A 12,858-nucleotide genomic window follows, 5' to 3' on the forward strand; every position below is an offset into this window, starting at 1 on the left:
GCCGCAATAGAACCCCCACTAGCGCCGTAAGACGCTACTAGTAATACGTCATTTCCGTCATGCGCGATAATTGGTCAACGAACGAAATATCTTTGTAAATTCTTTATACGAAAAGAAAAAATCATCAAATTGGTGACGAACAGCTTGCGAAGCGAGTGGCGATCATCATTGCCGTTAGAAACGCCGGCAACGTGCGCACGCAAAGAATCATCGAAATTCTGGTGCACCGTCCGCAGCGCCCCACAGCGGCAGAAGCGATAGTACATCTCGTGACGCCATTCAGATTCTTCCTTTCTGTCGAACTCTCGTGAGTGGAACATGTCGCATACAGCAGAACGAAGGTAAGTTGAGCGTTTTTCCCAGCGTAAACGTGAACCGGGCTCGCGTTTTCGCGCGCACGACGATTCCTGCGACGACGGTGCTGTCGCGGATTATCGCGCGTCGCGAAATTCCCGCGTTCGCGAATTTAACGTAAAATAGTGTGCCGCAATCGGTCGGTGTGCATGGGGCACACGAGACTGACAACATGGCGTGCATTCGTTTTAATCACATTGCCGTCGCGAAGATTAACGGCACGGTGGAGACCACATGCCGCCTCGTCGTTCCGCCGCTTAACCTCCTCGTCGCGATCCCGCGGCGAAGATCGCGCGAATCTATCTCGGAGCAAGCGTGCACGACGACGACGACGACGACGACGATGCGACGCCGTGCCGTCTCTCGATGCCGTTAGCGTGGGTGAAGAGGCTCTCCTTCAAGTCTCGCGGAGCTGCCACTCTCGTGCACACATTTTTCCATTCGGCATTCGGCAATTACGTAATGGAATATTCGCGATTTTCGCGCCGAAAAATCAATCGCGTTCGATCCGAACGTCTTACGAGCGTTCTCGTTTCACGCGTTGCTCGCGCGAAGCAACATGTCTTGGTAAGTTTCATTACGAGCACGCTTTCGCGTGAGTCACTGTCAAAGCATTTGTCGCGCGAATTAATTTTCGTGTCTTTCCTCGAGATACGAATTCACCTTTTACTCATGCTATTTCCCCGTCGCTTACAAATTTAAAAATGGCCATCGTGGATTTTCGATGGATGCATATTTTACAAGATCGATTTAAAAGTTGGACTTTCAAGGTCACGTGGGTTTAAAGTGATTTGTCATCACTCGATCGTTGTAACTGTGATCTCAGTTTTGTATCGATACAAAGTGCCGATATATGCACTGATATTTTTATTAAAATATTTATAAAGTATTGTATGATAAATTTACTGCACGAGTTTTGATTAATCATATGGAGATAAGAAAATAACATGATATATGTTCATTTATTTATCTCTTTGTTTTGCGCTATAGTTTTTTTCTAGATTATTTACTTCCCTTTATATATATTTTAGAAATAATATCGCATACAATAAAATATATAACTGAAATTCTTTATATATTATATGGATATGGATATGTTAAACACTTTAAAGTTTCACTTGCGAAGTTTAAAGATCTAATTATTTTATTAATATTTCTAAATAATAATATCTAATGCGTTTCAGAAATGATGATCAATGGCCAGGAGATTCAAAAAATGGTCCCAGTGAAAGCGAGCAACCCACATACGATGGACCGCCAGGAATGGATCCTGATGGTATCATCGAGTCCAACTGGGACGTTGTGAGTACATTGCTTGCTATTTCATAATTACAACATTCTAGATAGTAACATTGTACTGCTTACATGTTTGAAAAAAGTAATATATCATTTGTCATACAAATTTTGATGATTTAGATTAGTATTATCAATATGAATTAAATAATTTCTATATCTGAACGTGTTCAAAATTGCAAATATATAATGTATATACATATATATTTTTACATATTTGCCCATTTTATTTGATATCATTAGCAAACATAAGAAATCATTAGTCAAGTATTCAATAAAGGAAGAAGAAACAAAATTTATGAAAATTTAAGTATTTATCAATTTGTTTGCATAAATAAGAAAATTGCTTTGAATGATTGCATTACGCTTTATTAATTAATTCTATATTTAAATATGTTGCATTATTTTATTTTATTCTTGACATAAACTTTTTGTATATATATCTAACACTTCCTGCATTTCTATTTTAAAGTAAATTCAAATTATACTCAAGATATGGATTGGATACTTAAATATTGATAGCAATTATTTATATTTTTATATGATCAGGGTGTCTACTCCTTGGAAAAACATGGAAAACCTGGAATTTTCAGGAATTTCTTTGTACCTGGAAAAATCACGGAATTTTATTGAGACTCAGGGAATTTCTTAAAAAAATCCTCTGTTTGATAATTTTGCTCTTTTATCGTAAACAGTCTGCAAACCAAGTAAATTATGCGTTTAAAACATATTATAAATATATATTTATGTTTGTTTATATATATTCAATGTCTTAACAAAATATTGAATATGCAGTAGATATTTTTTATTATAATTTTTAGTGACAAAAAAATGGAAATTTTATATGCAAATGAAAAATACTTATGAAAGTTATTCAGTTTTTTTCAGTACATTTACAAATATAGCACTTGAAACTTAAGAGGCTTTGTGCTTTTTCTTCATGTGAATGAAAAACATTAGAAAATGTATACAATGAAAAAACTTATTTTAGAAAGTTGCACCAAAAAATCTTTAAAATATTTTTTTACCTGGAATTTTGAACAATGTTATCTGGAAGATCAGGGAATATTTTTACAAGATTAGGGTAGACACCCTGCTAATTCAATTGCATTTTGAAAATATTCTGGATTTATTTGAATGAAAGAGCTTCTAGAAAGTTTTTAGAAAGTTTCAACAAATTTATTATACACATGTGCTATATGAGTCTAGAGGCAATCAATTCTTATTAAGGAAATTTTTTTTAAATAATTGTCATATCACACTGGTTTTTATATCAAATTAATTATACAAATGCAATTTTTAGATATTAAAGAACTTTTATATCTCCAAGAATTATAATTTAGTAATTTTTTTATGTATATTTTATAAAATCTTTTCAATATAATTTTTATTTTTGTGTAGTTTACAAGAATTCTTATAAAACGAAAAGATTTTCTTGGCAATTGTACTATAATTATAATTATATTTTATGAATTTATTTTGTGAAGTTATTACATTGTTATCACTGCATTATATATAATATATTAGAAATATTATGATTTGTGTCAATTGTACTGATATTATACTTTAATTTCAACAGGTTGTGGAAAACTTTGATGAAATGAATTTAAAGGAAGAGCTATTACGTGGTATATATGCTTATGGTTTTGAAAAACCATCTGCAATCCAACAACGTGCCATCCTACCATGTATAAGGGGGCTCGATGTTATTGCTCAGGCTCAGTCTGGTAAGAAAATTTAGTGCAAAATGAAATGTAATCAATAATAAAAAAGAATAAATGTTTGTGTGTAAATTTTATTACACAATTTATTTTAATGAATGTCGTATATTTTCAATTATCCACAGGTACTGGAAAAACTGCGACTTTCTCGATATCAATACTTCAACAAATTGACACTAGTCTTAAAGAATGCCAGGCCTTGATCCTCGCACCGACTCGTGAGTTAGCTCAACAAGTAAGTGTCTCATTAGGGAATCACTTTATTTAAACAAAAAAAATTCCTATTTATTTCAAGAAAATTAATGTTTTCTTTGTTTTCTAGATCCAGAAGGTTGTTATCGCTCTAGGAGATTTTATGCATGCAGAGTGTCACGCGTGCATTGGTGGTACCAATGTACGTGAGGATATGCGAAAATTGGATCAGGGTGTTCATGTAGTCGTCGGTACGCCCGGTAGAGTTTACGACATGATCAGTCGACGAGCACTTCGGGCAAATAGCATCAAACTGTTTGTGCTGGATGAAGCGGATGAAATGCTTTCTCGAGGATTCAAGGATCAAATCCATGATGTATTCAAATTATTACCTAATGAAGTGCAGGTAAATATCAAATATTTTTGAGAAAGCATTGTAAATTTTTTATTACAATTGCCTTCTAATAGATAATTTTATTTTAATTATTAGAAAATATCTTTTTTGGACAAATCCACAAATCATACAAGACGAAAAAGTTGCGGTATACCTTATAATAATCGAGTTAACAAATATATTGTAAAATACAGGTGCGTCGTAATAGTGTCATTTTTCGACAAATGTACACTATAGGTTTGACATACGCTGTTTACCATCAAATGTGTTCTTTTGTATGAAAGTATTAGGCCTAAATGCAAACAATTATTATGGCATAGCACTCCTAATAATAATCATAATGTCCTAAAAATCAATTAGTCACTCTTAATATCTCTGTGATAGCAGCAAAAAATTTCAATTTACCTATTACAGCATGATGCCATTATTGCACACATAGTTATTTACATATAACATATCAATAAACGCAGTTTATTTATTTCTTTTACCAAACATATAAAATATTGATCATTACATTGTAATTACATGGTTTCTTGCGAAAGAGTGTAGTCTTTGTATTTCTAATGCAATCGTATAATTATCTTTTCCAGGTTATATTATTATCTGCAACAATGCCATCTGACGTGTTGGATGTATCCAAATGCTTTATGCGAAATCCGATTCGTATTTTGGTTAAGAAAGAAGAATTGACATTAGAGGGTATCAAACAATTTTTCGTTTACGTTGAACGTGAAGATTGGAAATTGGAGACTCTCTGCGATTTATATGACACACTGAGTATTACCCAGGCTGTTATTTTCTGCAATACACGGCGTAAAGTAGATTGGTTAACGGAAAGCATGCATAAACGTGACTTTACTGTTTCGGCTATGCATGGAGATATGGAACAAAAGGAGCGCGATCTTATTATGAGGCAATTCCGAACTGGATCATCCAGAGTTTTGATTACCACTGATCTTCTAGCACGTGGTATTGATGTACAGCAAGTCTCGCTTGTCATTAACTATGATTTACCTTCCAATCGAGAGAATTATATCCATAGGTAAGTTTAATAACAATTAATTTTTAATTATAATCTCTTGAAATTTAAAATTATTAATTATAAAAAAGGACAGCGAGAATTTATAAAATATATAAAGATGTATAAAGGAAATATAAATGTTATATCTACAACTTTTTAATTTAAAACCATTTCACTAATCATCTATAATCAGTTATGATTTTGAGGAAATCAAATATCATATTCTAACATTTTATTTCTTCAAGTAGCAAGTATATTTTAAAGAGTTATCAACAATGTAATCTGTATGTGTAAAAAGATATAATTTTTATATCCATATAATATCAGAATTTTGTAATATAGCGAATGTATAAGTAATTTCTTTCATATATGTATATGTATACATATAAGTTTATAGATACTTAATATATTTTTCTTTATTTACAGAATTGGTCGTGGCGGCCGTTTTGGTCGTAAAGGCGTGGCCATTAATTTCGTGACAGAGGAAGATAAACGAACCTTGAAAGATATCGAGCAATTCTACAATACGCATATTGATGAAATGCCAATGAATGTCGCTGATTTGATCTAAGTCCGACTCTTGGCTATAATCCATTATAATAAAAAATAATAATAAAAAGTAAGTGACAGAAGCTCTCAGCTGATCGATCTCTCATGGTGTGTGAGTATATATTGAGTGCGGTGGTGAACTATATCGCTTATGTAAACGCGATCTAAACCAAAATATTCCAACGTTTTCATATTCATTTTGAATTATAATAGTAGGTTACGGAAATAGTTATCTGTTGCGCTGCAGGAGTTAGTAGTACGACTATTATTACTATTAGTGTAATTAGCACTACTGTTGCTATCGATATCGCTGCTACTGCTGCTGCTACTATTACTATTATTATTATCTCTATCGTTACCGCTATAATAATACTACTATAAATATTATACTACCATTGGTATATTATTGGTATTAATTATAATCAAGATTATTTTTTATTTTAATTTCTAACTATAATATAGTGATACTATATTATCATGATTGAAATATCACACCATAGAGTGGAAAATAGAATGAAAGTGCGAAAAACGCAGCACCGTGCAGTTCGATTATATTTTATTGCTATTATTGCAACAGGTTTTACATTACCCAGCATGCGTTCATACTCTTATCCCGTCGTAAGTTCAATGGTCATTGTAGAAATCTTGAAATCTTATTTTTTAAGACTTCTTATTTCGCCTATTTTCCCCCAAGATATTTCTAACTGGATGATCAAATCTGTTGTGTTTAATAGTCCATATAAGATGCTTCTATCACCGCGATTACAACTTGTTTGTCTAGGCAGAGGTTTAGTTGGGTATTGGAGGGGATATTTTAATCACAAGCGTTGTCGAAGAAGACATATATTCAAGTTTAGGAAATATGAATTTTTGTATATCTAAAGTCCCAGGCATACACACAAATACACACCTTATTCATATTAAATAAAGTGTTTGATCTTTTAAGAGAGTGTAATTTTTGTTATTACAATCTTTATTTTATCAAATTTTATTCAATTTTACAATGAAAACCCTGAACAAACTGTATACAAGTGAGATTCCCAAATTCCGAAAAGGATTGTGTTGGGAATAAGTTTTGCGGTTTATGTGCTGAAAAAGTTCTCACAGTTATCTTTTATTTGTATTTGCAGGCAGTTTTGGACAGTCCAGATGAGGGCGACATATTTTTGGAAATAAAGACCAGATTTCCTGATTTAAAATCGAAGTTTTGTAAATCGATTACCTCTCTAAACTCCTTTCATAGAGCTTTTTATAGGCTCTAGCAATATTTTTTCTTTTTTATACTTTTACATTATTCTTGTTGATAAAAGACAATGATCAACTCTTATATCAAAGATTTTTTTTTTACATTTGTCAATAAAATTCTTTGTGAACACTCGTTATTGTGTAAACTTCCATGCACTTATCGATGGCAGATATTAAATTGAAATGTTACATTGTGAGAACTTTTGTATCGTGTCTTTACAAAAAATGATTAAAAATATTGCGATATCATATTCTACTGTCGTCATTAAACGTAAATTTACAAAAAAAGTGTTAGTAATAGTTTTCGAAAATTTGAGCAAATAAAGTAAATCACGTAAGCACTTAGAACGCATCTTGTAGTTATCAATTTCTGACTGCATTAATATTATATTAACTTTACCTGCTCACATATTTGAAACGCAGCTTACGCTACTGCAGAATCTTCTCGAATTTCCGAAAACTAGTTATTAAAAAATTTTGTAAATATTATATAAATGGACTTTGAAAGAATAGACTATCGTGTGTCTATTGTGTATTTGTATATCATAAATAATATTTATGGCTGAAATGAACCTATAAACTGATACACAATAAAGTGAATGTCCTTTAAATATATATTTGTATTATATATCAATATCATCAATTGAACTCTTTTGCTTGACCAAGTATTTGTGTGCATAAAACTATGTTATACTTAAAACTGTAAAAAGGTATAAAAATTTTTCACCGTTTATTAATTATTAATGCAAAATAGAGAAAAAGAGAGATCGTACAAGTTATTTTTAAGAAAAACGTGGGGTAAAGTGCATGAACGGAGATATGTTTTGATAGAAATATTTTTCATTATATATATATATATATAAACACACACATGGAATTAAATTTATATAAATAACTTATAATGTAAAATGTATATAAATGCACAAAGATCTTAATATATTTGAATGATTTATATACACAGTAAGTATCTAATACATAATTTTTGAATTCGTAATATAACTATTGTACACGATGTAGAATAAAGTAATAACTTTTCTTTATGTTTTAAGAACTTTATACACCTGAGTATGTGTGAAAAATTGAAAAAAGGCACACCTTTCATTTTCTTAAAGCCTTTTTTTTAATCACGCATAAATCGTATGAATTTCGGTCTTGATTTATTCAAATTCGTATATGGAGCGCATAGATACAATATATCGATTTTCCGAATCGACATTGGAACATAAAGAATCGACCAATCACATGCCTAATATAAACTTAATATGACGTACGTGATTGGTTAGTAATATTAGGTTAGGTTTCGTTAAACACTCACTATTTTTATTCAGGTTAGATCTGTAACACGTGTGTTTATTAAAAATTCTTTTACTATAAATTTATAGAAAATAAAAAGAATATTAGATACACTATGTCTAAGCGTCCAGAACATATGGCACCACCTGAGGTGGTAAGTTGTAAATGTTATTAATTTATAATTGTATGTTCTCTTTGATTATAATCACTAAAAATAATTATATTGATGAATCAATGAAGGGGCGAATTCTATATCTTTTTTTTGTATGTGACAGTATTATAATGAAACAGAAGCAAAGAAGTATACGCAAAGGTATGTCTCTTTATACAAAATTTATATTACATACATCTACTGTGCATTTATTTGCACTAATAAGATCCGTATATTTACAGCTCCCGTATGATAGATATCCAAGTACAAATGTGTGAACGTGCTATAGAACTTCTTCTTCTACCCGAGGATCAGAGCTGTTTACTTTTGGATGTTGGTTGCGGATCAGGCCTTAGTGGTAGCGTATTGGAAGATCAGGGACACTTATGGATAGGAGTTGATATCTCTTCATCTATGCTTGGTAATTATTTTAATTAATATGCAATATAGTTGTCTTTTACAGATCTTTTTTATTATATTTGCTATACTGTTTTACTACTATTAAACCTTACTACTTTTGTTAACTATTTTTTTTCTTATTTTATTTTCTTACTCTATTTTGTTTCTATTAATTGATTTTTCTTTATATGTAACATTAGATATATGGTTGATGTTATTTTTCAGAGGTAGCTAATGATAGAGAAACAAATGGCGATTTGATCTTAGGAGATATGGGTCAAGGACTACCGTTTAAGGCTGGTGCATTTGACGGTGCTGTCAGTATCTCTGCGCTACAGTGGTTATGCTATTCAAACAAAGCTTCACACAATCCTATAAAGCGTTTGTATAATTTCTTCTCTACGTTATTTGCATGCCTGTCAAGAAGTGCCAGGGCAGTATTACAGTTCTATCCAGAGAATAGTGAACAAGTTGAATTAATTACTGCACAAGCTACAAAAGCAGGCTTTTTTGGTGGTGTAATTGTCGATTTTCCAAACAGTACAAAAGCGAAAAAAATGTTCTTAGTTTTAATGACTGGGGGAGCTGCGCCACTCCCAAAAGCACTAGGTACAGAGACTGAAGATAGACAAACCATTGCTAACTCCAAAAGGTTCGACTTTTATATTTTATTACCCATTATTCCTGTTATCTTGTATTTTGCAATTTAAACTGCATTTTAAATTATATTTTTATCTTTTTTATCTTACAATATATCAAATATTAATAATTTTATCAATTTTGCATTACAGGGAATATATTAAAAAAGCCAGAGATAATAAATCATTGAAAAAAAGTAGAGAATGGATAATAGAAAAGAAAGAAAGGAGACGACGACAAGGAAAACAAGTGAGAGATGATACTAAATATACTGGGCGAAAAAGATCTGGACGATTTTGAGATATGCTTGTAATGTATAAAATATTTTAAAAATTTTGATTTAGTTATATTTATAAATAATAAAGTTTATATAAAAACTAATTAATTTTTGTTTCTGAATCACCCAAAATTTAGTTTGAAAATAATATGTTGTGATAAAATATTTTTTTTATGAAAAGGCACACATATATTTTGTAATATTTTTTGTTAGAAAATATTTAAATAACATTAATTTAATAATTTTTTGCAATTGTATATAAATGCTATATACATGAAGTAAAATATTAACATTAATCTGTTCCTTGTATTACACTTAAAGACTTATTTGTAATGACATTACTAGAATAATTGACAATAGTGACAATAAGGAAAACTAGAAAGAAGGAACTCTAATATTTTATATTATTATTTAAGTAAATAACATAAATTGTGAGATACTTTTCTGTATTCCATGGGGTAAAACGTTGTTAAATTCTGTATTATCTAACCACTGATACTTTATATCACTAGCAACATTTCCATCTAAATGTTTTGCCAAAAAATAAAATATTTTAGCGCCATAAGTTCCTTGCTCCTGAAGTTCCTTAGGATATTTATATTTATAAAATCCAATTGGTGCGTTGCCATAAAACTTCGCTTTTATTTCTGTACCGCATGTATCTTGTAATACTCTTTCTGCAGTCTGTAAAAGAATAAGATAATATCAAATTATATCTTTTTCATCAAACTGTTCTTGGTTTTTGGCAATGATATATGTGTATGTGTATGTGTATGTAAAATTAGTAGCAGAGAAATATTATGGACATACTTGTCTCATGGTCTCTCCTTCCTTTCGAATACCTTGAGGAGGTATCCAATAATATGTATTACCTACTTTTTGTTGTATTAATAAAAGTAAATTTTTATCCAATTTCCGTTTTAAAGATGATGTTATGTTTTGTTCATCAAATTCTAAAAATGGATATAAACAAATTATTTGTTATGATAAAAATAATGATTTATAAATTGTGTGCGTGTGTGTATAACATAAAATTTCTATATTTTTATAAATAAGCAAATTTTCTTTTTGTCTCTTTCTTTCTCTAATATATTATATAACTTATTTTAATATATAAAAAAATAATTTTTTTTATTATATAAATTCTGTCTTGTACTTCATTATTGAGAAAACTGACACATACTTGTAATTCTTGGCGCAAATTTAAAATTGTTCAATTCTTCTTGAGAATTATCTTCAAAGTCCTGTGCAGTTTGTATCAAAATATTATCTGTATCTTTATCATCTAGATTGTCTGTACTGCTTAATTTTTTCTGTTTTGCCTCTTTTTCCACTCTTAGTTCATGATCACATTTTAAACTATTCTCATATTCAATTTTCTTCAATATATTATAAAACTTTAATTCTATTTCTTGCATTGGTTGTGTTATAACTGGATGGCGTTCTAAACAGACAGCACTATATAAATCCCATTTTCTTGTGGTTGCGGTACTACCAAATGCTCGAGTATCCTGATATTGAACCACTTTGGGATATACCGTAGCAGCTTTTCTTGATATACCTGTACAAAATGTTTATGACCTCTCTCTGTGTGATAGAAACGTGCATACAAATGATTATATCATCATAGTTTAAATAGATCAATAATCTAAATATGGAATTAGACATTACTTTTTTTCAGATTAATATTTTATAATATTCAAGTAGAAGAAAAAAAAAGAAATAATTATTTTTTTTTTTTACATACCCGATAAGATCTGACATGGGTTATACGATGTAGATGAATTCACAATTTGTTTAAAAAACATTGCGGATCAGTTATAACCTCTTTAACCTTACCACAACCATACCATAACCTTAAGTAATCGCCGCAGCTGATTCGATATCTCGATCGTGTCAATATTTCGAGAATCGCAATTGCTGACCTCTAGATTTCAAACCGTGGTCAGTCACGATACTTGTCGCGACATTTCTTACTCCGCTCCGCTTCTTTCGTCGATATTATCGTCTAAAAGTGTGAATCTTGTGCAAAAAATCACAAATACTTATCTCGCGAATTAAACGCGTTTGTCGTAACGTAACGAACATCGCGTGCAATCGTTCTTATACGTAAATATCATGATTCAAGCGACCCGATTTTGTGTAACGGTTATATTGAAACTGCGTCATTTTCCTCGCGAGTGTTATTGCCTAAAAATGTGAATCTTCCACGCAAAAAATCATCGCGAGTAAACGCGTTCGTCGTAATGTATCATAAATATCGCGTGCAATCATTCTTATACGTCAATATATCATTATTCCGGCGATCCGCTTCTGTGCGGATGTGTAAAGGTTGCATTGAAATCGCGCAGCTTTCCTCGCGAGTGTAAAGTCCGTTGGACTACGCATTGAAAATTGAAGATTGGGGATTGAAGATTGGAATTTGACTAAACAGGTTACCGATCATGTAACTTTTTCCCTAGGGCGGAAACGTGAAAAGTGAAAAACATTAGCATTGAAATCAATGGCAAAATTTTTCATTTTTCACTTTTTTGCCCTAGGGGAAAATTACATGATCGATACCCTGAGCCAAAGAAACTAAAATTTCTTTGTTCATGGTACCGATCATGTAACTTTTTCCCTAGGGCGGAAGCGTGAAAAATGAAAAATATTAGCATTGAAATCAATGGCAAAATTTTTCACTTTTCATGTTCCGCCCTAGGGAAAAAGTTACATGATCGGTAACCTGTTTAGTCAAATTCCAATCTTCAATCCCCAATCTTCAATTTTCAATGCGTAGTCCAACGGACTTTACACTCGCGAGGAAAGCTGCGCGATTTCAATGCAACCTTTACACATCCGCACAGAAGCGGATCGCCGGAATAATGATATATTGACGTATAAGAATGATTGCACGCGATATTTATGATACAATTTCAATGCTAATATTTTTCATTTTTCACGCTTCCGCCCTAGGGAAAAAGTTACATGATCGGTACCCTGATTAGTTAAATTTCAATCTTGAATCTTGAATCTCAATGTTCAATGTGTATAGTGTGATGCGGTTACGATCGGGAAGACGTGATTCTCGCGCGCGAGAAAATCATCGCGAGTGTCTTGTAAAGTGAACGCGTTTGCAGTGTTAAGTATCACGTACAATCGGTATTATACATCAGTATCACGAGTCCAGTAATCCGCTTTTATGTACACCCGGAATCGATCGAGATCTTCTTCACACATTTCACCTTGCCTTGCCGTTCGCATCAAAAGTACAACGATCATTGCCAAGTATGTCTACACATTTTGTTCAATAATTATGTGCGTCAATTATATTTTTTGCAATATGTGTAA

At 31.5% G+C, this 12,858-nt stretch overlaps 3 protein-coding genes across 4 annotated transcripts; 2 read left to right on the plus strand and 1 right to left on the minus strand.

The window, feature by feature from the left end:
- The first annotated feature begins 186 nt into the window (after positions 1-186).
- Positions 187-7,384, plus strand: LOC115243617 (eukaryotic initiation factor 4A-I). Of its 2 annotated transcripts, XM_029820750.1 has the most exons (8): positions 187-341; positions 1,539-1,656; positions 3,227-3,374; positions 3,494-3,603; positions 3,691-3,966; positions 4,545-4,996; positions 5,402-5,594; positions 6,655-7,384. In XM_029820750.1, exons 1-7 carry the CDS (start codon positions 319-321, stop codon positions 5,544-5,546), a joined length of 1,272 nt encoding a protein of 423 aa, XP_029676610.1. In that variant the 5' UTR covers positions 187-318; the 3' UTR covers positions 5,547-5,594; positions 6,655-7,384. The 2 variants fall into 2 exon arrangements, with proteins under 2 accessions (XP_029676610.1, XP_029676611.1); XM_029820751.1 differs by having other exon boundaries at positions 319-341; positions 5,402-7,384.
- A 657-nt stretch (positions 7,385-8,041) lies between these two features.
- On the plus strand, positions 8,042-9,632 carry LOC115243619 (probable 18S rRNA (guanine-N(7))-methyltransferase). The gene is made up of 5 exons (XM_029820753.1): positions 8,042-8,216; positions 8,338-8,375; positions 8,456-8,634; positions 8,838-9,264; positions 9,404-9,632. The coding sequence occupies exons 1-5, from the start codon at positions 8,178-8,180 to the stop codon at positions 9,549-9,551; spliced, it is 831 nt and encodes a 276-aa protein (XP_029676613.1). The 5' UTR covers positions 8,042-8,177; the 3' UTR covers positions 9,552-9,632.
- Positions 9,633-9,747: 115 nt separating this feature from the next.
- LOC115243618 (39S ribosomal protein L46, mitochondrial) lies at positions 9,748-11,423 on the minus strand. Its single transcript, XM_029820752.1, has 4 exons — positions 11,276-11,423; positions 10,712-11,089; positions 10,339-10,481; positions 9,748-10,212 (listed from the first exon to the last, which is right to left on the minus strand). Exons 1-4 carry the CDS (start codon positions 11,334-11,336, stop codon positions 9,940-9,942), a joined length of 855 nt encoding a protein of 284 aa, XP_029676612.1. The 5' UTR covers positions 11,337-11,423; the 3' UTR covers positions 9,748-9,939.
- Between the last annotated feature and the right edge of the window lie 1,435 nt (positions 11,424-12,858).

This window comes from Formica exsecta, unplaced genomic scaffold, assembly GCF_003651465.1.
Source record: "Formica exsecta isolate Colony F162 unplaced genomic scaffold, ASM365146v1 scaffold72, whole genome shotgun sequence".
NCBI lineage: Eukaryota > Metazoa > Arthropoda > Insecta > Hymenoptera > Formicidae > Formica > Formica exsecta.